The sequence below is a fragment of the Pithys albifrons genome, chromosome 6 (assembly GCF_047495875.1).
Source record: "Pithys albifrons albifrons isolate INPA30051 chromosome 6, PitAlb_v1, whole genome shotgun sequence".
Taxonomy (NCBI): Eukaryota; Metazoa; Chordata; class Aves; order Passeriformes; family Thamnophilidae; genus Pithys; species Pithys albifrons.
In genome coordinates this window covers 40,425,595-40,451,903 of record NC_092463.1, presented here as the reverse complement: position 1 = coordinate 40,451,903, position 26,309 = coordinate 40,425,595, and the positions used below count along the sequence as shown (strand labels likewise).

At 41.7% G+C, this 26,309-nt stretch overlaps 1 protein-coding gene across 6 annotated transcripts in view; it reads left to right on the top strand.

Annotated features, from left to right (window-relative positions):
- The window catches only part of AMBRA1 (autophagy and beclin 1 regulator 1), a 131,266-nt gene that overhangs the window by 82,620 nt on the left and 22,337 nt on the right, over nucleotides 1-26,309 (top strand). For all 6 annotated transcript variants that reach the window (XM_071558475.1, XM_071558476.1, XM_071558474.1 and 3 more), the window contains 3 exons: nucleotides 5,246-5,434; nucleotides 5,883-6,037; nucleotides 20,137-20,276. In XM_071558475.1, coding sequence (XP_071414576.1) covers nucleotides 5,246-5,434; nucleotides 5,883-6,037; nucleotides 20,137-20,276 — 484 coding nt within the window. The remainder of the gene's footprint in view (nucleotides 1-5,245; nucleotides 5,435-5,882; nucleotides 6,038-20,136; nucleotides 20,277-26,309) is intronic.

The following is a 26,309-nucleotide window of genomic DNA, read 5'->3' as shown; positions in this document are numbered from 1 at the left end:
TCATTTTCATGGATCAGGCCTCAGGCTCAAATAAATCAAGTAGCCTCTGGCTTTGTCAAATACATGGATATCTTTATCTTTCCCATGTCTTGAAAACCTCTTAGATGCTGTTCCTAAAAATGAAACCTTGCTGAGATCTCCAGTCTTACTTTTTCTGCTGGCACAGCAGGCTCTGTTGGTTCTAAGTGTAAGTGCTACCTGTGTCCCTCATCCCTTGTAAATGAGGGAAGAGCAAAGAACCATAATGCCAGTGTGAATCAAATATTGAAAGACTGAAATAAATGCACTGTTAAGCACAACTTGCATCTGTGATGTTTATGTTCCAAGCACACATCAAGGGGAAAAGATAGTTCACTTCTGGCAGGGGAGCTCACAAACTGTTTTGCTAAGGGACATTCACCACATGAAACAAACTTTAAAGACAAGATGATATGCAGTCATGCTGGTCATCATTGTGGACTGCTCACCAAAAACCTCTTGCTGTGCTGAAGGAGGGGCAGGTGGGGGGAAAAAAGAGAAAAAATCGTGTAAATGGAAGATGAGTAAGCTGGTGCTATATGATAAAGAGACTCTTGGTGACTGGTGATCCAAACTCAATATTGTTTTACAAAGACATTTAGTAAGTGCTAGATGAGGAAGAGGATTAGACACCTGGAAAGGAAAAAATTAGCTACGGAACTGCGTACAAGACATGGCAATATCCCTGAATCTGTAAATAGTGCAGAAGAAATACAAACATTTCTTACTTAAAAAAGTGAAGATGTGGGATTCTTATCTTAGGAATATCTCATTTTACATTAGATAAGAAAAAAATTAAAACCTTTAAAAGCAGAGAAGAGACATGAATTCTATAGAGTGATTTTTCAATAGTTGTAGAAACAAGGAAGAAACATTGTCTGTGCACCCCTTTGGAAAGCACCAGGCATTCATTGGTGCAATGTGTGGTCCCTGGGCTAAACAGGTCCTGTTTAGGACCTCTCCCTAGACCTGTTGGAGCAAGTCCAGAGGAGGGCTGCAAAGAGAGTATTGGAGTACTGGAGCCCCTCTCCTATGAAGACAGGCTGAGAGAATTGGGGTTGTTCAGCCTGCAGAAGAGAAGGCTCTGGGGACCCCTTCAGAACTTCATGGGAGCTTCCAAAAAAAAAAGGACAGAGACTTTTTACATGAGCAGGTAGTGATAGGACAAGGGAGAATGGTTTTAAACTAGAAGGAGGAAGATTTAGGACGGATATTAGAAGGAAATTCTTTACTCAGAGAGTGATGAGGCACTGAAACAGATTGCCTAGAGAAGCATTGAAGGCCACGTGGGATGGGGCCCTGACCAACCTGCTCTGGTGGAAGGTGTCCCTGCCCTTGGCAGGGGGTTTGGAACTAGATGATCTTTAAGGTTCATTCCAGCTCAAACCATCCTGTAATTAAATGACACTCATACCTTTGGTCTGAGGAAGCAAATAAACGGTTCTGTTGCTTCTAATGTTGAGCTGTGACTACCTCAGGGAACTGCATCGTGAGCCCAGAGACACAGGACAAACTTAGGGATCCTGCAGAACAGAAGTAAGAGAGAACAGTTCTTAGACCCCCAGAAAGGGACTGGACTGCATTTTCTTTTCTAATAATCAAAGCTTTTTGCAGGGTTGGTGGGGAGATTGTTTTTCCTAGTTGTATCTCTGGTAGTTGCTTTCCGTATGTAGTGTGTTGTTTTGATCTGTTGCTTGTCTTCTTGCTTATCTCTCCTTTAAGTAGTTAACTCACTTGTGGCTGGGAGAGTCCAGAGACTCACCTTTTCAATGTGTTCCCATTCTCTCCCTTTTTTTGCCCCGTTTTTCAGATCACTGCTAATTAGAGTACACCTACAAAGGAATTGGTGAGAAAGGACCCCCTTAGCCAAGTAATCTATCTCCCTGCTGTCTTAGGCAAGCACATCCTATAGTTTCCAGTATTCTGTCCTATAATTGGTTAAATTCTTGGCTCCTTTCACTTCTGTTGAAAGACTATTCTAGGATCTTGGTATTCTGGTTGAAACCTTCTCATTTCCAAGCTCAATGGCTGCTGTTACTCTCTTACCTGTCAGCATGTTTTTCTGGCACTTACTTTCTGGGATTTTTGTAAATACAATAAACAGTTCCGTTTCCTTACTTTTTTGTTTGTTTGTTTGTTTGAGGGTTTTGTGCATCTGTTTAAACACAAAATAAATGTTTCATTTTGCCCAGTCATCTTCTTTGATGGACATGTTACCATTTAGAGTTTAATCTTACTTGGACATGGCTGGTGCAAACAGTACCCAGTACCCTGTATATGGTCTTAGCACATGGTTTTGTGTTAGCACTGACATTTCTGCTGAAAGTGCTTCCTAATGCTGTTTAGGATTGCAGTTAATAACTTTCAGTGTTATGCTGGGTGGATGGCTCAGTCTTTACTAGGATTACCAAAGTTGATTCTCCCTTGTTTTTGACTGATAAGTTCCTACATAAAGCAGAAATTTATAAATGTCAGCACACACTAGAATTCTTTTATTCCACTTCTGTTGTGTCTCTGTGTACTTTGGTTCACTGTGTGGTCTGATCATGCTCTGTTAATGAAATTACCAAACTTTATCAACAGAATTCATCAGTGAGCTCCACCGTATGCCTAGCCCATTGCTAAAGCTAATAAAAAGGACTGGGTTTGAATTGAGTCACTGAAGAACTCAGCAGGAATCCTCTCAGTTTGACTGGGATTACAATAGTGCAACCTGTTGTCATGCATTCTTTAGCTAGTTCACAGCATATATTGCAGCACTTGTCTTGATACCTATCTTTTTCTTCTGATGACATAATCAGTATGTAAATTAAGCCTAGATTTTTAAAAAGGGCACATTTAAATTCTACCTTTTTTCTAAAGTTAAGCAGTATAGTCTTTAATCCTCACTCTCTTGTCTTTCTGTTCAACTAGCTTCAGACTAAGCACTTAGGAATTTTGTCATCTTTTGAACCACCTGTTCTGTAAGAGCCATTTGTGTTTTATATACTGGTTTTGATAGTGACTACCATTATTTACCTTTTTCTGTTCAACACCTCTCTGTTTATACTAGGCTGAAAATTACTGTTTTTAGCAGCCTTGAGACCAAAAAATTGGTTGAATAAATTTAGAGTACAGATGTAGGTGGTTTGGTACAGAATGTAATTACATAGTCCATTTTTTATCCTTGTCTTCTTTTTCATCAGAGATACTTAAATTGAACAGTAGAATTTGATACTCAACCACAGAGCAAAGCAGTTCCCAGGAAAAATGTCTTTGAGACCATAAGAATTAAAGTGAGGTTCAGCATGTGCCTTAAATCAGCAGTGCTGGGCGAAGGGACATTCCTGTGTGCTTCCCTCTCATGACAGCCTTTGCTGCTGCTGCTGCAAACATCTGTGCGGCTGTGTGGCATACTGGGCTGGAAACTGTTCTGGTTTAACAGTGACCTAGACAATAGTCAGGGACTGCTTGTTCATAACAGCTCCCTGATGTAGCTTTGTTCCATGCACATGTTGGAAACAAAGGATAGGGGTGGTCGAAGTATTGAGTTACAGGCTTAATTTGATTTAGAAGTTTGGACTTTCAGAAATATGCACAAAGCATTCTCAACACTGTTATTTTGTTAAACTAATAAGGAATCTAGGCCATGAAGTGCCTTTGTAAATGTTTTTGCAGTTTTAGCTGAACATATCAAAGCCACTTCTGGGCTAGGCATAGTCTGATGATTTAGAAAATAATTTCTGGACTGTAGAAATCAACAGTGTTCTGCATGATGCTGTAGCTTCAAGCACGGGAGGTGGATATACAGTCTTGTAGCATGCAACCTTTCTATATCGCAAATACGGGGTTTATTACTTTTTGTACATATTTCTATCCCCTTCAGTTTGAAAATATGAGAACCTGAAATTTTCCTATCCCCAAAATAGTGTATGCAGTTTCAGCCTCAAACCTCCTGGAATAACTGAAGCTGTTTTAGTGAAAACCTGAAGTGCGTTTAGGTTAGGCCAAAGGAGTGAACACAACTCCAGCTATATCTTACCAAGGCACCACTGAACTGTTGGTGTCTGTATGGCCAGACTTCGTGAGCGAAGCTTTGGGCAGGGCTCTCCCCACGTGGTGTGCCCTTCCAGCCTGTGCAGTGGATTTTTTAGGTGAGGCACAGGGTGTGCAGAACTGGCCCCACCCTTTAACTCCTCAGGTCCATCTGCCACGGCCGAGCGAGCTTGGACGGTGACAGTGAAGTCCTCGGGACTGTCACAGCACCCGGTACTAACCGGGGCTGACCCTGCTGAGCATCCAAGATCTGACGGGATGGGATGGCAGGGAGGCATTGAACTGCCAGGGGACGATCCCCACTGAGACTCGAACTCAGGTCCTTGGGATTCAGAGTCCAGAGTGCTCTCCATTACACCACAGGATGTGAAGATGATGCTAAAAGGCCTTGGAACCTCATTGTACTGGGAATGGCACGCAGGCATAGTAAGATTCAGTAGCCCAAAGAACTTGTAGTCTGAATATGCAAGCTACAAAGGGGAAAGCGTTTGTATGAGGTCACCCAGCAACACACCAGTAGGGATTAAAGTAAAACTTCTTTGAAGTTTTGTGGATTGCTGCTCGCTGCTGCCAGGTGAACAGTTACTTCACTGATTTGCATGAGTGTTTCAAATACTGGAGAATTTAAATGGAGGACTGGCTGTGGAAGTCTCTGTCCTTTCTCACTTATTTTATCCAAAATTGGTGTAAGAATCAGCTGTCAGAACTGAATGTCTGCAGAGAGGAGTTTTTCACTCATCTCTTGTTTGTTGGAGACAAGGAGAGTAGTAACTAGGTGCTCCACAAGAGGAGGGGACATGAATTAAGGTGTACTGTTTCTAATGAGACCACTGCTGGAGTTTGTCAGTGTGATGATTTGAGACTTGTTTAAACTGTGCTGTCCTTTGCAAAGGATGGCATTATGCTCAGCAAAGGGAGCGGTTTGATAAAATGCACTTGCTACTATTTCTGGGCTGAAGGCTCCAGGAGGTAAATAGATTTAATTTCCTGGGGTCATTGCACTGTCTTATCTCCGTTTTGGAGCAAGTTTTACATTAATCAGGGTATTAACATTTCATAAACTTTTGGAGGAAGCTAAATGTCGTGAGTGCCTTTTGCATGTACTATCCATTCTCCAATGTTAAGTTTAGATCTTACTTTATTCTCAGTTCAATCTTAGTGCTTTAATCACTATTCCATTCTTTCTTTTCAGCCTCTGTGAATGTGCTTGTCCAAAACTGCAAGATTTACAATGATGCTAGCTGTGATATCTCTGCTGATGGCCAACTGCTGGCAGCCTTCATTCCCAGCAGCCAAAGAGGCTTCCCTGATGAAGGAATACTGGCTGTGTATTCTCTGGCACCCCACAACTTGGGCGAGATGCTTTACACAAAGCGATTTGGTAAGCCTGCAGCAAGAAGTCAGGGTGGGGAGCTGTGTGTAAGGAGTTACCTTAGAACCTTCAGTAAGGAATGCAATAGCCTGAACATCAGTAATTGCAGCAACTGGAAATACTTCATTGCCCTTCCAGCCAGCCACAGACATGGTGCTCCTGGGTCTGATCTTGACAAGTAAGGTGCTGATATAGGGGAGCTGCTAAGGGATAGGGCTTTTTATTCCTTGAAGGACTTCATTGTCTTAGTGGCAGAACACTGGAAGCAAGGAAATGTCTTGCAAGATTTGTAGCTTGTGCAGGTCTCCTTATTCTACTCTACCCCTTGTAAGAATGAGATTAGTATGGCATACGTCATGGGAATGCTGGAAGGGAATGTAAAAGCTGTGAGGATGAAGCACATCCTCACAGGAGGGATATCAGCCCATGTGAGAAATAACCCCTCTTCTCTTCACAGGCCCTAATGCAATTTCTGTGAGTCTGTCTCCAATGGGCAGATATGTTATGGTGGGACTGGCTTCCCGACGTATCCTGTTGCACCCCTCTACAGAACACATGGTTGCTCAAGTCTTCAGGCTGCAACAGCCCCACGGTGGAGAAACCTCTATGAGGGTGAGTATATGTCTATTCTGTTCTATGTGTTTTCATCAGTGGTTTTGTGTCCCTTTGGGTCCAGTCAAATAGTGGCTGGGTTATGATAACAAAGAGACGCCCTGCTCCAGACCCACTGAATAATAAACAAGTGAAGGAATTTATTACAGAGGTATGCAAATGGGGCAGGAAAACATAAATGCAACAGAATTGTGAAACTTTTCTCTTGTTTCAATTATGATGACAAATACATTCCTAGGTCTAGGTATCATGCAGAGTGCTGAGTAGGTCTTTTGTACCTTTTTGAGTAATATGCATGTTGCTTGTACTACAGCTGGCTTTGCTGAGGCAGCTTATCAGCTGAGGCTTTGGGGTCATTTTCTATCACTGCTAAAAGCAGTTAACCTCTAGGAGAGCCACCACCAGCAGTTTGGGAAAGGGTAGGAGCCAAGCTTCATATCGTACTTGCAGACTGAAAGTGAGGCTTGCTGTACATTTCCCAGGCCTGTGTTTCTGTGTATGTGTAGGCATATTTTGACAATTGAACTATCTTTCTGTACTGCTTTCTGGGACAGCTGAACCATGACCCACTCTGGGTCCTTTAGTACTTCAGGGACAACCTTCGTCTTTTTGCTAGCTGTTAGATAGAGTTAAGAGAACAGGTGCGTCTTGCTTTATTCATCAGTGAAGCACAACAGCTCTTCAGTTACAGTTTAAGATAGTAAAAGCCACGTCAAGTTGATAATGCACAAAGAGTTGAGAAGTCAGAAGTAATTTCTAAAGCTGAAATTTGTGTTGAATTCAAGTTCTAGGCCATGTATTCAGGTAACTTGTTGTAGGAGATGAAAAATAGATCTTCAAACCTTTTCACTTTGGGAGAGAACTTGATTGTAGTGGAATTCATTCCACAAGTAACCTTTTTCTTCTCTCTCTGATTTTTTTTATTTGTTTTTTCCATTTTTTTTATTTTAAAAGGCCTCTGTGATTATTGTTACTTTTGGCAGAACTTCCCGGTTGCAAAAGGGCTGTCTAGTGAGTTGACCCTGAGGAGACTTGTCTTTGGGAGAAATCCCTTCATTCACCTTCAGATTCTGTACTTGCTCTCCAGACAGCTCATGATTCAGAGAGGGTCACTGCAGCTCTGTCATTACATGAGCTGCTTTATCAGCTGATATAAAACTCCGGTTTATTTTCATCCATCTGTTCCATGATAGAAGACAAGGGAAGATCAGTGATGAAGGTATTCCTTGGTGCACCAGTCAGCACTTTTTCAGACCTGGTTTTCAGCTACCTTTCTGGTATGAGCCTCTTAAAGAGACAGAAATTAACAGGTATTTATGAAAAACCCCCACAATTTTGTTAACAGGTACAGCTGGTGAAAGCTGTGTGGATGTGAGATCACTAAGTACATGTATTCAGCATCCTGTTAGATCCTTTTAAAAATAATGTTCCCTAATACTTTCTTTTCACAGTTATTTTAAGCTCCTAGTGCAATGCATTTTTTTATACCAGAAGACTAGAGTATCCCTTCTCACATTCTTTTTACCATATCATAGTAAGTTAAGATGAAGAAGTCTTATTAGTGAAAATCACCTCTTCCTCTCATCTGTCCTTTACATTTGCTCTAAACTCCAGTTGCTATGGCTCCTAGCCCTTCCTTTTGGAGACATTTTTCTGTAGTCAGCTAAATAAGTAAGCCTCTGTCTAAATGTTTCATTTATGTTTCTTCATCTCTGTCTTCGAATGCTTGTACCCTTGCTCTTAGTCACCATTTAGTGAAGTAATGCTTTGTAGTCCCTTAATCTTCTCTTGTAATTCGATCTTCCAGCTTTCTTTTTTTTCTCTTTTAAATTCTCTCCAATAAAACCTTCCCTTTTTTTTTTTTGCTCCTCATTCTGGGATATATTTAAATGTATGTAATGTGATAAGCATAGTTTTACCAGAAGCCCTTAGAGGGTTTTTTTTTGTTTGTTTCTTTTGGATAACAGCTCTTACTTATGCAGTCAAAAACCACTCGTGGGGGGGTTTCAGGTTTGGGAGATTTTTTGCTGTTTTGATGCATTGAAAATTTCGTGCCATTTTTTCCCACTCTTGCTTTTCAGACTTGCTTCACATCACTGCACTCCTGTCTTTCTCATCTGCTGTAGTTCTGGATTTTTTTCCCTCCAGATGGTTTGCATGTATTCTAAAGGTTGCTTTTTTCATCTTTCTTGCACATGTATTTATAGCCTCCAAAAACCTTTCTCCCACGTTTTTAAATCTATTCAGTCTAGCAGGATTTGCTAACTAATTTACTGTTTTCCCCTTTCCCACATCATATTTGAAGATGTTAAAAATGCCTCATTTCTGACTGCTTTGGACTTCAAGCTTTATGCATACATGGTGGGGGCACAGCTAGATCAGTTTGAATTAATTTGGTTAAAGAGCCTTTCTGTTGGATGATGTTGAGTATTGTTTCAACATCTTGGTGTGCTGGTCGTAGTCTTTGAGCAGTTCATAGGATCAAACCTGGAAAACATGCAACTGTTAATCTTGTAAATATTACTCCTTCATCTAGTTGTAAAAATTAGTGCATCAACTACAGGTATTTTTTCTGTTTTGAGTTTTGCAATAAGACTGCTCCATCTATAAGTCTGTAATATTTTGAGACATGCAAAATGAAAACAGAATTTTAAGTAGGAAACTTTATCATATTCTTAGCACACCGTCTTTACAGTGTCTGATGTATTCATATTCAGTTGAGTAAAAACCTGTTTGTAGCTTGACCAGTCTGCAGTAGAAAAAGGTTTAGGAAACCTGGTCAAACTGTATTCTTCAGTCTCTAATTTAATACACACTTTAGAGAGAATCAGAAAGCATTTTTTTGCCCCTGTGCCAACAGCTTGTAATACAAAGCACTTGTTGCTCAACTTCTTAATTAAAAATAAGTCAGAGCTCTGTTGGAAGCAATATTTTGTGGATATTTTAATTATATATATTACTTGAAAATTCCCAAAAGAAATGCTACCTCACATTCTATGAAAATTGTTGTAAGTTGTCTGACAGTTGCTTCTTCCTTCCCTGATGCCTTTCGATTGCAAGCAATGAACTGAGGGAGCAAGGCTGGCAGTATGGCCTCTAAGTCACTGCAAAAGTGTGGCAACCTGCTGAGGAGTGAAATACAGTTATTTCTGCTTCAAATTAGCCCTTCCTCCACATCACTGGCTAGCAGTCAGTGGAAAGCAGGTTTCTGCTCCTCAGAGTTTCTTCTCTCTTGCTATTGAAATAGAGATTTTGAAGATGCAATTAATTAATTTTATGTGAAACTCTAATACATTTAATTGTAGTAGAAATCTATATGCTGTTGAGAAACGTTCTCTCTGAGGACTATAGCACTTTGGGACTGTACTGAGGAGCGTCACGGTTATACAAGTGTGTGTTATCTGTATACATCTTGCCCGTAATAGTTCAGAGATTGCATAGGGTTCTACAGGTCGGGCTGTCCTGATTTGACAGTTGCAAATTCTGTTCAGAAGTAGAGTAAAAGTCATGAATTTTCATCAAATACGGTAGTCGTGAGCTAGAGGTTCACACTCCTTCTGTTCACTCCCTTCAGTCTGGCCTGCTTTGCATTTCAGAGGGAACCCTGATTACTAAAGAGTGATTTTTAAACCTTAGTCTGAAAAACAAAAGCTCTTTAGTAGTGGTAGCTTTTAACAAGAGTGGTATGCATAAGCTTCATTTTTTTGTTGCTCATGTTTTGGTTTTTTTGCAAACGTAGCTCCCATCTCTGAAATTTGTACCTGGAGAGTACAGGAAAGGAACTGCTTTTAGCAGAACTCTACCTTGGTTGTGGTGCAGGTAGCAGTGGTAGTGGGAATTGTCTGCAATTTGAGTTCAGAAATGGGAAGCTTGGAGACAGGTCTCCAAATATGGTAGGTTTTGTAGCCTGTTTTGGAAGCATAGGTGGAGCTTTTCTCTAAATGGTGTCTATTTTCAAGCTGCTTGGGTCTAGGGCAATTTCTGAATTCCATATGTTTTCAAGTGTATACAGAGATTAAAGAATTTATAAGAACGTGAAATTAGAATCTTATTTGGAACTGAAGGTCCTTAGAAACATAGAAGAGTGAGGATCGTATTGCCCTGGATCAGTTAGCAGTGGATATTGGTGAAAGGCAGCCAGAAAGTAGTTTTATTTCTGGCATTCACAGATTCTGATGCCATTGCAATGTTTAATGTTTTTCATTTTACCCAGAGGAAGCTAACTCTGAAATACCAGAAAAACATGATTACTGTAATCCAAATTAAAATAAAACGTGGAAAGGAGCTTTTAAGTTGAGGACACAAAAAGCGAGGTAGGCAATAGCCAAACTTGACTGACATGAAGCTGAAGAGCAAGAAGATAAGGTGACTTAACCAAGCCCCCTCTCAAATACTGCATTGTGCTTTGAATGTGGAAGAAAATTCAGGCTGTGGAGATCCAGAATTAGCTTTTGACAAGGCTGCTGCTATTTTGGAAACCTCCCAATTAAGTGGCAGGTCAGTAGCCTGGATAGAACACAGTATGTGTACATTTCCATTGTAAACAGATGAAGAATTCCAAATACCACAGGAAGAAGGGCCCGAAGCAGAAAGACTCACAGAGTTTTAGCACAAACCAAGCTTTTTTTCCAGCATATTAACTCCTAATGGAAGCAATACACAGAATATGTGAGAAGTTGCACAATTTTACTGAGTGCTCTTGCGTTCTGAGCTTCATGCAAGTGTGAGGACAATGTATCCAGTGTGGTCTGCAAAGGTCACTCACTGATTCTCTGGGTGAACTATGCATGCTCCTGCAGCCACAAGCAAAGGGGCTTTAACCTTGAAAGCAAATGGCCCTGCGCATTTGCTTCACTAGGACGCAAGTTAGCTTTGTAATGTGCAAAGAAGATTGGTTAAGAGAACGTGTGGCCATGGCTTAGTGCAGCATGTTACCTGCAGTGGAAGAGTTCACAGGAACTGGCATACTTTGGAAAGCAAGAGGAGTTTGCAAGAAAGGAAGTATACTGAAAGAGGCACATGTTGATGTGGTCCCTTAGGTCTCCTTTTAACAGAGATGTGACATCTTCAGGTCAACAGGGTGAGCTTCTGGTGACTCTGAGTAGAACTGCAAATAATACATCTGATTACTGCCCAAAGAAATATTTCACTGTTGGCAGAAGTCAAATAAGGTCGATGTTTTTAGACTACCAAAACGCCAAGCAAAGTCAGACTGCAGTACTTGTTGATCCTAGGATCAAGATGTGGGGACAGAATCCCTTTCTATGGGAAATCCCTCCTTTTAATACAAAACAGACAGCATAGTTGTCTGGTTGAGACCAAACAGTTTATATGCGCTGTGTATCAGCAGTTTTTGTCAGGTATCTTTAGAAAAACAGATCATATCCAAACCCCATGTTGGTAAGCACTGCTTATGTAGATTGCTGTGAGGAAGAGCTCCATTCAACATCACTGGAAAATGCAGCACTGCCTTGGGGGTGCAGTTGGCATGAAGATTTTAACAGCTGTGCACATTTGGGTATGGATGCAGGAAAAATACATTGTAAAAGTTAGTCAAGTTGCTATCTTGACTAAATCAACTGTGTGTGTGTGAAGGCTGCTAAGATAAAAAAAGAAATTGTAAAAGCTTAAAACTTTTTAGGATACCTTTCTAAAATACTGTGTTAATGTCTCATGAGGTGGTTAAACATGGGAACAGTGTCAGTTTTAGGAAACTGGTGTGAAGAAAAGGCAAATAACATCCCTTCAGAATGTTTTTATTTTATGGGATGTGAAACTGAGAGCCAAGACATTTTGTTTAATATGAGGCCCAGTATTTGGAGAGCAGAGCTCCTGCAGTTCAGGTAAGGTCTTGAGCTCAGTTGCCCTCCAGTAGCTGCTGTTAACTTTGTGCAGTTGTGTACGTAGTTCTCACTAGATACAAGAAATTATGGCAAAGATAGTTCGACATCTGAGATTATTTATGTGCAGCCATCTTGTCCAAGTAAGTTAGGGGTAAGGGAGCCAAAGTGAATTATCACCAATTTGTGATAAACTGTCCATGGCCTGAGAAGAGGTTTGCAATGCCACAAAGACTTTTTTCAGTACTTCTTCCTACCATCTTCCTTGAATTAAATTTAAGCCAACTCTTTCCTCCAGTATTTATTTCTTACAGACATGTAGGCAGCTGGATGACAGCCTCTTTTCACCTAGATGAGGATGCATGTGGCTCTGGCATCAACATATTGTTGACATTTGATCTTGTATGCCATTCTCTTGAGGCTCAGCAGACGGAGAACAGAGTGGAATGGCAGCTGTGCTCAAATCCTTCGCTCTTGTCTTTAGGTTTTAACATATTGTAGATGTTGCTGTTACAGTCTCAGCGTGACATTTAATGAGGAATTCACAGATACTGCTTTTGGTTTGCAGTCTGAGTTAAGGGCAAAACCGCAGAAGTTTGTCATTCCTTTTGCCAGAGAAGTGACCGTATCTTTATGAGATTGATCCTGCATTCGGAGCTGTTGTTGATTTTTGCAAGAGGAAGCAGTAGCTGGGGGCACAGTCTTGTTTGCACAGTTCAGTTCACTTGTGCATCTACACTGAACAGATATATATATAAATACACACATACACACATGTCTATCTTTTGTCACTCCAATACCCCCTTTGGCATTCCCATTTCTCTCCTTTCTGCTGTTCCAACCACACACATGTGCAAGTGAAAGGGTAATGGTTTTGTTTAGCAGTTTCTTGCTTACTCAGCCCTAGGGTTCAGATCTGGGTTTGGACCAGTCCCCTAAAGGGTTTTTTGGAGCTATTGCACTGGTTTTGCAGCCTTTGGGAGACAGTAAAATAATGAGCCACTTCACTGCAAGTGTTTTATTTTCCTGAATGAGAGCTTTGTTACTTGAAATGATTCATTTCTTTATAAGACATCATTCTTTTTAGCGTTTTTAAGATTCCCACTAGGTATTTTTAAATGTAGTAGTTGCGTGGCAGGCTTGTGAAATAAAGTACCAGCTGATAATGCAAAGAGCTTGCCCAAAGAAAGAAAAGATTGTGTGCTTCAGTGAGACTTCTGCAACTTTGAAATATCAGCAATAAATTAATTGATCAAGTATAATTAGGAAGAACCAACAATGTTTTGCCTTTGCAGAACATTTCTCAGTCCTTCCAACAGAAATTTCTGGTGCTGACTTGTTTTAGGAATTGGATCAACTGTTCACAGTCAAGGTTTCAGTTGTTGCTGAAACTTAGGAGTTAATTCTCATTTAATTCACTATGGCTCAGAAAGCAAAGCTAGGATTTTCTGCACTGACAACAGGTGCAGAGAAAGGCAGAAAGAGGTTTGTTGTATTGGTGAAGACTGAAGAAAAATTTTATGTGTAATCACATTGCATCTGGGGAAGATGAACAGAGTTGGAAGAAATTTTATTTGTGCTGAGCATTGGATGATAAAACTTATTTGAGGATAAGATTGACAAATCCAAAAAGATAAGTGCATTATTTTTCAGTTCTTCCACTTTAACAGAGAAGATCTAATGGAAGGATGTGTATGTTGTTAGCAGAAATCAACTGTGGGGGAAGGGTTGAGCAGCACAGACTGATCTGCTTAATAAGGGGAGACGGGGAGCAAAAGAGCAAATCTTTTCTCCTGTCTGTTCATGGGAAATGCATGCCTTTTTCTTTGTGTCTCCATATAGGTCCAGAAAGGGGACTCCTTGCAAACAAAGGGGAGACTTGCTGTGTTTCAAAATTATGGTATACGCTGTCTTATGAATAAATGTATTGAGCCATCAGTATTATCCCAAGGAGTGTTAGTTTTGTTTTGCATTGAACACCTTCTGCGTTAGACCATCCAGACTTGAATTTTGCTGTAGAGAGTTCTGGGATTTGTGGCAGTGCAAGTCTTAAGCCTGAATTTTGTCAGCTTTTGTGCAGTTTGTTTATAGACGGCAAAATAAAGAATGTAATCTAAGCAAAAGAAGTATGCTGTTATTTATTAAGGAGATCAGGTTAGAATGTTTGGTTTGTATTATACTTCTGGGCCTTAAAAAGCCACAGACTTGTTTAAATTTATTGGCAGTATAACAGAAGTCAGTGATGCAGGTGGCTTCGTGGCTGCTAAGCAAAGGACATGTCGTGTACTCATTGGAGTGGTAGATGCTTTATAGAAACCTCCCTGATACCTCGGTGTCAGAGGTGAACTAGTTAACACACTGACTTGTAATAAGTGCACCAGGTAAGATATTTCAGTGGCAACACACGACTTGGAGGAGGCAAAAAATAAAGGTAGTTTATTGATTCAAATTCTGTTCAGTCTTCATAAGGTGCTTGCAATCAAAAAAATGAAGTCACTTGCTTTGCTTATGCCTTCATGCTGTCACTGCACCACATCTTCTGCTCTGGCAAATACAACTACAGGTCATTGTTTTCTGTTTTAATGCTCTTTGAGTAGTTTCAAACTGTACCTTGGCCTTGCTTGGAGGTGTAATTTCAGTGACTTAATACAGGATTGTGGGTTGGCCATACTTTTAGGGCTGCATCTGTGACATACTTCCTGTAGCTTAGTTTGCTAAAATATGAGGTACATGTGCTGGCCAGAGTCTCTGGTATAGCTGCAGTTACACTGACAAAGCTGTGCAGCCTCTGCAATTACTGTGGTGGTATAACCAATATCCTTATGAAGAGCACTTTGTTTACCAACATAAACTTTGCATCTATTTAGGTGTGAGGTACAAATGTTGGCTGCCAGTAGAGCTATATCCATCCAGCAGAGATCAGTGCTCCTTTCTGAAGATCTTTCTCTGTGACTCAGGTCACAGTAGCTGTGAAACTCTGTATTTTGCAATGTCCTAACAGTAAGAGGTTTCTATTGTGTTTAACCCATTATTTTGGATTTTTTTTTTAATATATATATATACACACACACACACACACACACATATTTATTTATTTAGTTAGTTAGTTTGTTTATTTCCTGTGTGTTTTCATAGTCTGTCAGTTTTTGGTGACAGTATTGATTCAGTTGAAAATTAATAATTACTTTTTAGGCTGGTGATTTATAAACCCAGCTTATCTGCTCCAGCTTTTCCTCACCCTTTACCTGTCAGGATGGAGCTTCACAGATGACAAGACCTCCCCATGTAAACGAGAGAACACCTGCACCCCCTTCCCAAGCAATCTTTATCAAGGCTGATCTAGCAGCCAGTTTACTGCTTGGGCTAAGCAACGGTAATGGCTTGAAATTTATTGGCATCTTAAAAGGCAATGCATCTAGTTGAGAGCAGAAGTGTCTCTATTGAATTTAAAAAGATAAAAAGCAAGAGTTCCTGCTGAGTTTTCCTGCCTGCCTGTGCCAGAATTTTTTCCTCCAACTTCAAAACATCTTTTTTTCTTTCTTGAGTGTCAGAGAGAAGAAAGGTCCCGCTCTGCCAAACAAGTAGTGTTCAGCACTCCCCTGCTTTTCCTTGCTCTCCTTAGAGGTGGGAAGGCCTTGATCAGAGAGGCAGCTGTGCAGATGACGTGATGCCTCTGCTTTGGCCAGGCACGGTGCTGCTTGGATCAGGCAAGCGGTGCAGCTCCATTGCCAGCTGGCAGCAGTAGCACAGGCTTGGGGCAGCCTGCTGCTGTTTTGTTAACTGACAGGATCCTGGCGGGTGCCCTGTCCAGCTTTTTGATGTTGCCACTCCCCAGAAATGGAGGGAGAGGTGGCATTTGAAGAGTATTATTAAATTGCAGTGGCTTTAGGACAGAGTGGGAGAGGAAGACAGAAGCAGTAGGTCAATAACTAGGACTTAGCAGAGGCTTTTAGCAAAAAGTTTTCTTACCCTTCAGGGTAGGTATAAATTAACTGTCTAGCTCTGTGCTTATGTGTTGTGCTCTGGGCCCCCTTCTTCCCACTTAAGTACACAGCAGCTTGACAGCAGGGAATAGATCATCGGGAAAGATTCCTTGAGGCTGTTGATTGTCATGCAGCCTCTCCTGGCACTCTGCCATAAGTGAATACCTAAGCTGGTGTCTGTGACGGTGCTGCAGTACTGATGTGTCAGCATTGACAAGTTGGAGAGGAAGCAGCAGCAGTGGGCCTGAGATGGCCTTTGCACTCCACATTTAGCTTGATTGCTGAATAATTTGAGGGCCTTTTTTTTTCTTTTCCTCATGCCTTATAGCCCTACTTTCTCTGAGCCATCTTTTCCCCTGCCGAAATCAGCATTGAAGTGGCTGTAAAGTGATGAAATGAGCTTTAGGGAGTTTAGTGCATGATGTACATGCCTGTTTCTGTTCAGAGAGGATGGAAAAGGCACACTAAAAAGATAAGTAGTTCCTTCTAGTGCAGTCTTTGGAAACAGAGACATAAATTACTCAACCAAATCTTTCCCCACACTTCATGATTGCAGGGGTGTAGAATGGAAGCAAGCAACTGTTTATTCTGTGAGCATTGCTTTCCCTTGGTATGAGTCTCCTTTTACATGAAAGCTTAGCTGCCTAGACAGTGTTGGTTTTTCTGGAGGAAGACTTTTTATCTTGTTGACATCCCCTGAACTCAAGGAGTTCCTGAAATGACAGAAGACTGCTGGAATCTATTGTGAAGTGTGCGGAGATCAACCAGAGAAAGGGTTCTCTACAAACATAAGCACAGGCCAAGTAGCTGTTCTCTGTAATTCAGTTTAGGTCATGTGGCCCTAAAGGGAAGGAATAGGACCTGTGTGTACTGAAATGACATCTATATGTTTATGTTGTTGCCAAGAAGAGAACAGCTTGCTATACATACATTGCCTGTTTGGGCTTAAGCTTGCACAGGGTTCTTCTGAAGCTCCCACTCCTCAGACTTCATGGCATTGGTAGTTAGGGAAACATACCATTCAAAATGCCATTTCAGAACAGCATCTGGAAATAATGGCAGCTGCCAACTTTGTAAAATGCTGAATCACCACATCTAAAGGTGTGGCTGTGTATTACTGAATTAGTAGTGCAGTGGTGCTAAGAACAAGTTTGATGTTGGTTATGGTAAAGAGCATGGAAGCTTGCTGTGACTGCTGATAGTGATTATGGGCTGGTAAGGGGATGCAATATGATATCTCTCTTAAATGAAACTGCTATACTATTACAGCTCTCTGGAAGCTAGTGACCACATTAAAGTTTGGTGGACTTTGGCATCCATGTTTCTAACCTGCTTCCTGAACCCTTGGCTGTCAGCATGGCTGTTACACATGGCTGGCAACTAATCTGCGGGCCAGACCTAATAAAAAAAACTGTGGAATTATCAACTTTATGCATTTGTCTTGTTAATCTTAAGAGTGTGTGAGGGTTGGCAGTCATCTCTTGACCTAGAAGCTGAAGAATTGTGTTAGTGTAGGATTCCTTGAGTAACTTGACTATTATTCCTAGAAGTCTGCAGTTACAAAACATGAACAATCCCCTGGCAAAGAGGTGTGGTCACTCTGTGGTATGTCTACAGGCTGGCTACTTTGGTTGAAATATCTCTGTAACTCTTTATAAGATTTAGCAGTGGGAAGAAAAAGATGAAAAAAAGGTCCAAAAGGAGTTATCTGTGATTTATGGAGAACAGTGCTTCCTGGCAGAGTTCTGACCTTCTTTGAAGAGAGGGACCTGCGATGCTGAAGGAACTTTAACTTTTTTTTTCCACTCTGTGGGAGTAGGGGGTCTTGCTAATGGATGGAATTGCAACAGACAGTCTGTATGACTGCATCAAATTGATTAGCTGGGTCCTGGTTACTGCTGTGAGTGGTGATTATGCCAGTACAGCTGCTTTCTCTTTTTATGTACTAATTACTACACGCACAGATGTCATCACCCTTAACACTGCATGGAGTTGTCCCATTAGCGTGGGAGTGGGAAGCAGCAGGGGAGGGGAGCTCTTCAGCATGACAAGCTGTTTAGATTTGAATGGAATGGAGTGGAATGATGAAGCAACTCTTCTGACACAGAATGTTAATGCCATCTTGTCTTCGAGATTCAGCCCTCAGCCAAGACTTGTGGGTTGTCAGAACCAAGCTCATGTTCTTGGGGGAGCACTTTCCATGGGTGCTGTTTACTGCAAAGCATCTGGGTGTTCAGCTGTAGCCAGCAAGTCTCCCTCCTTGGCGTGGCTGGTTCCAGAGTGTGTGGGACAGCGGCTGTACAAGCTGACCTGCCTGTGGAGGGGAGAGGAGCTTGTGGCTAGCCTGGGAAGGTGGCTTCTGGAACTGTGGTACCTTGCAGAGCTATTCTCAGAAGAGAAGTAGTTTGTTTCTGACTTGCCAAACAAGGATATGATGGAAGACCCTTGCAGTTCTTAAGAGATTTAGAATGCTTATTTTACACATTTATGCTCCTAGCTCTTGTGGACCCCTCCCTTTCCCCTCCTTCTCCCTCCTCCTCCAAATCCATTCTTCCCATCTCAGAGTGCACCATAATCTCCGTGGTAACAGATGTTAGCCATCATACATCTGACAATTTCCCTCTACCTCTTTTCTTTTTCTCCCCTTGCCCTTCCCTCCTGGACATGCCAGCGTGCAAGGGTGTGTGGTGTGGTGTTAATGGGACAGACATGGCAGAGATGAGTAAGAGCTAGATAAACCCCAAAAGACCTGTTCCTTCCATCCAAACACTGAGCTTCTCTGAATCCTGTAACTGCTGAGTGATAGCCAGGGTAAAGATTGACCAGCTTCTGTCATATAGAGAAATCCTTAAGGACATTTTCTCCTCTAATGTGGCCTCCTCAGAGGAGCAGTTAAATGTGTTACTGGTGATGGTAAATAATGTAACTGTATTGTTTTGCTCTGACTTACTTTGCATTCCAACAGTCAGGATGAAGGTTCTGGGTGGTACTGGAGGGCACACAGTTAAGTAGTCTGAGATTAAGGCTTCTCAATTTAAATTGTCAAACAGACAAGATGTGCGGTAGGCACTAGAGCTACAGAGGAAAACAGTCCCAGATTGTTATGCTAGCTGATGAGTCCAATCCTAATGGATTCTAATTATTACTTCAGGCCACCTCAGCAATGCAGTAGTGGTTGATCTGCATTCTTGTCAGTCTTTGTCCTGTTGATCCAGCACATTTTCATTCCCTTCCCTGCGTCCTGGTCCAGCACCATCCCCTTTTCTGAGGAGTCTGGAAGGAAAGTCTTGGGATGATTGGATGCTTGCCCACCAGAAAAATCTAATGAAAACCTATCTTTCAGGTTGGACTTATCCCATTGAAAATCTATATTTGAAGTCTGTGTTACTTGCAGTGATTACAGGTTTACATACAAGCTACATTTCTGCAGAAATTCTGTTAGCAATTGATTCTTGTAAATGCCAAGATAGTCTTTAGTCCTACCCTTCTGAAGGCCTGATAGCCCAGTGCACTGAAGCAGTTTGTCTATTCCTGGTAGACAAATTGATTCATTACTGCTTTTTCCATTTCCCATGCCTTTGTTTTTATGATTTCCACGTATCTTAATTTTGGGCTAAATGGACTGTTGTCATATCCCAGTGCTGGTTGCTGGATGGCAGGGTGTAGGAACTCACTGTGCTGTACAAAAGGCGTTAGCTTCTTACAGCAGGAGGAGTACACTTCAGAAACCAAGCTAGCTCAGCCCTTTGTGTGCACAGGGTTTTCACTGACCTGCCTTAGTGCAGCATTTGGGAAGCACTGGCTTGCAGCTGTGCTAACTACCTGCAGTCTTAGCAACTTCTCACCTTCTTACCTCTCTGCAGGTGGAATGGGTGGCATTGGAAGCTGACCTGAACTGAGTCATTTGTTACTTATGTACTTGTGTTATTCTCATAATGACTCTACCACTTGTGCCCATCACTTTGTTTAATTGGTTTGAATAATAAAAGGATTATGCTGCCCACTGAGTGGTATGCAGGTTCTCTTGGGGACAGAACTACTTCTGCTCCACAGCTGTGTGCCAGTCAGTCTATGAAACATTTAAGGGCACATGTATGTGCATTTCTAGCAGCTGCTTACTCTTGCTGCTGAATCAGTGGTTTCTTGCAACATCCTGTAAAGTGACATGTCTCCATGGCCATCTGCGCTTCTGCAGGGAGATGGCACATTTGTTTGGGCCTCTTTGGGTCTCCTGCCTTGTATTGTCCGGTTAAATAATCTCCTGTTGCTGTTTCAGAGAGTTTTCAACGTTCTGTACCCAATGCCTGCTGACCAGAGAAGACATGTCAGCATAAACTCTGCTCGCTGGCTGCCTGAGCCAGGCCTGGGATTGGCATACGGCACCAACAAAGGGGACCTGGTGATCTGCCGACCAGAGTAAGTGCTTACTTTACATGGGATATTGCATGGAGATATAACTGCTTTGGCCATTCTCTTCTCAGGGGAGTGGGGATAATGTGGCTTTTTGCTGCCTGGGACATTGTGCTTGAGGGGCCCAAACCCCCAAATTTCTGATACTTGTTTTGGACTGTCACAGTGTTTACCTGAGTCTCTTACAATCAGTGTTTGTTTTGCTGATTATAAACTTCTGAGGCTGTTTGAAATACATCTCATTAGCTTATTTTATTTCCCACATCTTTCCAAGATTTCCAGATCCTTTATTTCTTATATGCCTAGTGCAGTGTCTTTCAGTTTCTCTGGATTTATGGACTTCTAAAAGTTTACAATGGCAGCAAATGTGAGTTGTAACTAATACACTTGCTTTCCTCAGCGTTGAAGAACCTGCTGAAGTTTGCCAACCGGATTAAAAGCCACTGACCTAGAGTTATCAAATACTTGTTACAGTATTCGAGCATGAGATTCTATGAACTACAAAGACTTTGTCGTGATTATGAACAAGCCAGTGAATTATTTTGGTGTCCTCTCTAAAAGCCCAGTGATGTGACATGTAGACTTTAGTTCTCTTTTATTCATAGAGAGCTGTGAAGGGTGTAACTGTCCCTTTGTAAGCTTGCAATTAAACACAAGCTAATTAGATGTGGTGTGACACAGATGATGACTGAGTGAGCAGTAAAATATTGTGCTATCAATGTTCTCGGGAGTCTCTGTGTCATATTTTGTTGAGACCCTTTTCTCCATTATGTTGTGAAGTGCACTTTTAGAGCTGTTTCTTTGATGCTGCAAGAACACTTCCCTGATTTCTCTGCTTCAGTTATTTCCTTGAACTACCTTGGTATTGTTCTGGGTTATGCTTCACATGTTGAAGTTCCTCATAACTTAAAAGCTGGCAGCTAGAAACTTGTAGCACTGCTGGTGATCGTACCACAGGCATGTGGACTCCCATCTGTTGTGCATGACATCAGGCATGTGGTGCTTGAGGAGAATCATATGGTCAGTGTAGAACCAGTACCTTAAATCAGAATAAGTACATACAATTGTTAATAGTGACTAATTCAGTACAGCCTTCTGGTGAATTCTGTGGTTGGAATTCAGATTGGACCAGTTTCTGTTGTGCAGGATGCCAGCGCTTTTCAAACAAGCCCTCTTGTTCTCTTGAACATGATCTTTCATCAAGGCCTTATTTTATACATGAAGTTCCAGAAGATATTGTTATGAAATAAGCTATAATCACTCTCTTCTAGGATAAGTGGCTTTCTTTAAGAACAGTTGCAGTATTTTCTAAGTAGAAAAATTATTCAGTAATAATGACTCTCTTTTTCTTGAATTTGAGAGCTATTCTAAGTTATTTTCAATATAGAGAAGTGATAAGAACCCAGGGAAATGAAGTCTCCCTGAGAGTGGATTCTTTGATTGAATGCTGCACAGTTTGGGTTGGTCTGGCTGTCCTGCCTTCACATACCCCACATTAGATTTCCATTCCAGAGCTTGTGGTACCCCAAAGCTGAGTGACATGTCTCTTGGCACCTCACTAAAGACCAACAGGAACACTTTTATGGTATTTTATGGGATGGGAGTACTGCCAGTTCTTCCGCAGCATCTCTGTGAAATCTTTATATCTCACCATCTTTCTAGAGCACTCTACTGTCTCCTTACTTCTGTCCCAGCAACTTAATTATAATTACACCCAATTCCAACAAAAATAGACTTTTTGTATGTGAATGTGAATCAAGGTGGCTGTATAGGTGGGAGATTTATTGGTAGTTTGACAGAAGTGCTTCAACAGATTTCCTGCTGGTGGATTGGAGTGACTGATGCTTCTGGTGATTATTGTAAATGTCACAAGGACTAGTGGGTTCTTTTTGGAGCAGAACACCTGATGTGTTCTGTTCTCAACTGTACCATTTTATAGACCAACAACAGTCAAGAGCAACTTGTAAACCTCTGCAGGAAGGTGTAGATACTCACTGAGCTGTATAATTTGCATTGAGGCACTAAACATCAGAACACACAAGTGAGGGAGGCTCTATCAGAGCAGAAGTGCCTTGCAGCTGTGGTGTCTGGGCCAGACCTACTTGAGAGAGCCTCAGAGAAAGGAAAATGCCTGACATGTGGAGGCCATCTCAGTAGTTCTTGGCTTAATAAACTCCATTTGAGATTGGTATGTCTGCTGAATTTAACTTGAGGAGTGAGGGGAAAAAGGCGAAAAGTATGTTAGTTACCATAGACAGTAATAGAGAGGAAGAGAAATACTAAATAAAGGATTCAGCAATTGATAGAGTACTATATGAAGGATAGCCTAGCAAACAGCAGCAATCAAGAAAACACTGTACTGCTGAAACCCCCTCGACTGCTCTAATTTGGCAAAGAAAACTGTGGTCAGTAGCAAACAGCAGAGATGATTATAATTCCCTAGGTCTTTATTCCCATATACAATGGAGGCATAAACAGATTGAAATAGCAGCTGTTCCTCAGTACAGGATTAAATGAGTAGATTGGAAATACAAGCTGACCAAAAAAAAGGGCAAAAATCCCTAACTTGAAGCTCCATGGACTCATGGTGAGAGGCTATGCAAGCAATCCTTCCAGAGTTCTAAAGAAACATTACTTAAATGTTTTGGGCTGCATTGCTAAGTTGGGCATGGAAATGGGAAATTGCTAAGTTGGGCATGGAAATGGGAAAGGTCAGGTTATGTTGGCAGTCCATATTGTGAAATTGGTACACAGAAGTTCTGGCTAAAGGGAAGAATTTCAACATGATTGACATCTGCCTTGAAAGAGGTTGTTGATGGACTTTGTTAAAGAACCTGTTCTGGAACTGGTTAATTATTACTGTTTATGCTAGTGACCTGTGAGGGTGCACTGAATAAATTTGGTGAGGATGTGACACTAGCTTAGTCATTGCAGAGAAAAATTAAAGTAGTGCACAAAAACTGGATTGCTGTGAAAGTGACTGGAGCTGTAGAAATGAGAACTTAGTAGTAAAAAGTGCACTTAGTGACTAATGAAACTGAGCTCAGTAGTTAAAATGGTGGCAGCAATACCTGAGGTTTTAGTTGATCATAGGTGATTAAGCCATCAATATATGAGGCTGTAAATAGAAAAAAATTAGTTCTAAGATGAAATACAAGATATTTAACAGCAGAGATGGCAAAATATCAGTACCACTGTAGAGGAAACTAGATGCATAAGCTTGTGAACCAGCACAGGAATTAAGAGCAGCTGATAGTGGGGTCAAGGGACCATTTTACCTAAGAAAACCTGTAGCTTTGGGTCTTTTTCAGGGCTAAAAAGGAGAGATAAGGAGGGGGTTATGAAGCCTTCCATAAATATCCAAGAAAAGAGTACTATTTAAATGTGTATCACAGAACAGGTAAGGTTGACCATTGGAAGTCATCTAGTCCAGTCTCCCTGTTCAAGCAGTGTACACTAGAGCACATAACTCAGGATTGTGACCAAATGGCTTTTTAATATCTCCAGGAAACTCAACTCTACAGTCTCTCTGAGCAGCCTGTTCCAGTGCTCAGTCACCTGCACAGTAAAGAAGTTCTTCCTTGTGTTCAGGTGGAACTTCCTGTGTTCCAGTTTCTGCCCATTGTTTCTAAGGCTGCTGCTCAGCACCATTGAGGAGGGTCTGGCTCCGTCTTCTTGACATCCTGTCTTCAGTCCCCTGATCATCTCTGTAACCCTTCACTGGACTCACTCCAGGAGCTGCATGTGTCTCTTGTATTGAGGACCCCAGAACTGGACATGGCAGTCCCAGTGTGGCCTCACCAGGGCTAAGCAGAGGGGCAGGATCACCCCCCTCTACCTGCTGGCAATACTATTCCTAATGCCCCCCAGGATACCATTGGCCTTCTTGGCCACGAGGTCACAGTGCTGGTTCATGGACAGCTTGTTGTCCACCAGGACCCCCTGGTCCTTCTCCACAGAGCTGCTTTCCAGCAGGTCAGCCCCCAGCCTGTAATTGTTTTTGTCATTTGCCTTTGTTAAATTTCAGAAGGTTCTTCTCTGCCCATCTCTGCAACTTGTTGAGGTCTTTCTGAAGGGCTACGGGGTATTGGCTACTCCTCCCAGCTTTGTGTCGTCAGCAAACTTGCTGAGGGCCCAGTATCAACTCTTAGGGGACACCACTAGTTACAGACTTCCAGCTAGACCCTGTGCCACTGCTCACAACCCTCTGAGACCTGCCATTCAGCCACTTCTCAGTCCTGAGTTTGCCTGTGAGGGTGTCACAGGAGACAGTGTCACAAGCCGTGCTAAAGTCCATGTAGATAACATCCACTGCTCTCCCCTTGTCTATCCAACCAGTTGACCCATTGTAGAAGGCAGTCAGGTTGGTTAAGCATGATTCCCCTTTGGTGAATCCATGTTGACTATTCCTAGTCACCTACATATAGGAAAGTATTTCCATCATGATGCAGGTAAGCCTGTTACCACCTGGCTGCTTTGATACTAGGATAGTTTGGAATTAGATATATTTATATATACTTTTCATTAGAAAACAAAGAGGCACAAATTTACATGACTGTTGTAATTGCAAATTAGAGAAAAGTGGCAACGAGGTGATACCTGCAATAACCTGTGTGTTGATAGAGTGGATGCAGAAGAGTCAGCTGTTTGGAGATGGCACTCAGCTTGCAGAGACAAGTGTATGACTTGAATACTTGTGACTGAGGGTGGGACAGAACTGCTGAGCCATGAGGCAGTTTTTGGTGTTTTAAACCAAAGGTCCACATCTAAACGCATCTTGACAAGTTGGCTCTCAGAGCTGTGGTGCTGCAGAGAGGTGAGGTGGTGACAGCAGTGTTCATCTGCACTTGGAAATGCACCTAATGGGCCTGAAAGAAGCCTATAAAAGACTAGAATTCATGAGTGGTACAGTAGCTGTGAGGATGGAATAAATGTTTTATTAGCCAAAGATCCAACCCTGTCAGAGTTGAATTCTGGTGAGTAAAGGAAACAAAGGACATTGTGTACCTACTTCCTTAGATTTCAGGGTGACACTCAGCTCACTAAATTGTGCTATTGAAAAGCATAAATTGGTTTACTCTGCTTTTTATGGAGTTATTGGAAGAAACTTCTAGTGTAGCATCATGAATGTCCCTCCTTTCCCAAACACTCAGAGGCTGTCCAGCTTACATTGTGTACTAATATGTTGTTTCTCACATGCAATATTAGGTACAAACTTGTATTGAAAACACAGAAATCCCAATTGTCACTGAATAAGTACTATTCTGACTATGGATAACAAATAGCAAAGGTGGTGGAGCTCGTGTTCAGCAGTGTCTGCCTGTCATTTATATATTCTTTTTGTTTGCTTGCTTGCAAGTAAACAAACCATCTGAGAGCAGGTCTCTGTAACCTGTTAGAAACTATGTGTACTTTTCCTGCTGAACCTGTGTCTTTGTGGAAAGAACCCAGGGGACTGGATTCCTGCAGCTTTTAGAAACAACTTTCTCTGGAAGTGACCAACAGGACAAGCCATTTACTTTTCACAAGTCTGATTTTGAAGCTGGGGCAAGAGGTCTCAGGTCTGTGGTTCACAGGCGAGTCCTGCTGGTAAGAGTTTTGGCTTAGATGTGGCTTGGAAACAGATTCAAGTCTTTATGAGGTTCTGACAGACTTTTACTTTTTTCAGGGTCCTGTAGCTCACTCTTGCCGTGATTGCAAACTGGTAGACTTGCGTACATAGTAGATCACGAGCCTGCCATCTGGTTGCACATGAGTTCACATTACCACATGGTAGTCTGTGCTTTTTGGAAGTAAGATGAGTATGTGTTTAGTCCAGAAACATGATATTGAAAGGCTCTGAGGCAGCCATGTTTTAAAGGTAGGCACCATTGAGCTAAATCAAGATGCTAATTTGATTGCACTGGTGTTCCCTGGAAGAGCCATGTCACATGAAAACAGGAATCCCATTAGGCACACCACTTGAGGTGGTGTATCCACTTAGGAGGTGTACTGCTGTGTGCTGCTCAACTGTGACCTGAAGGTCTGTCATGGGAGGTG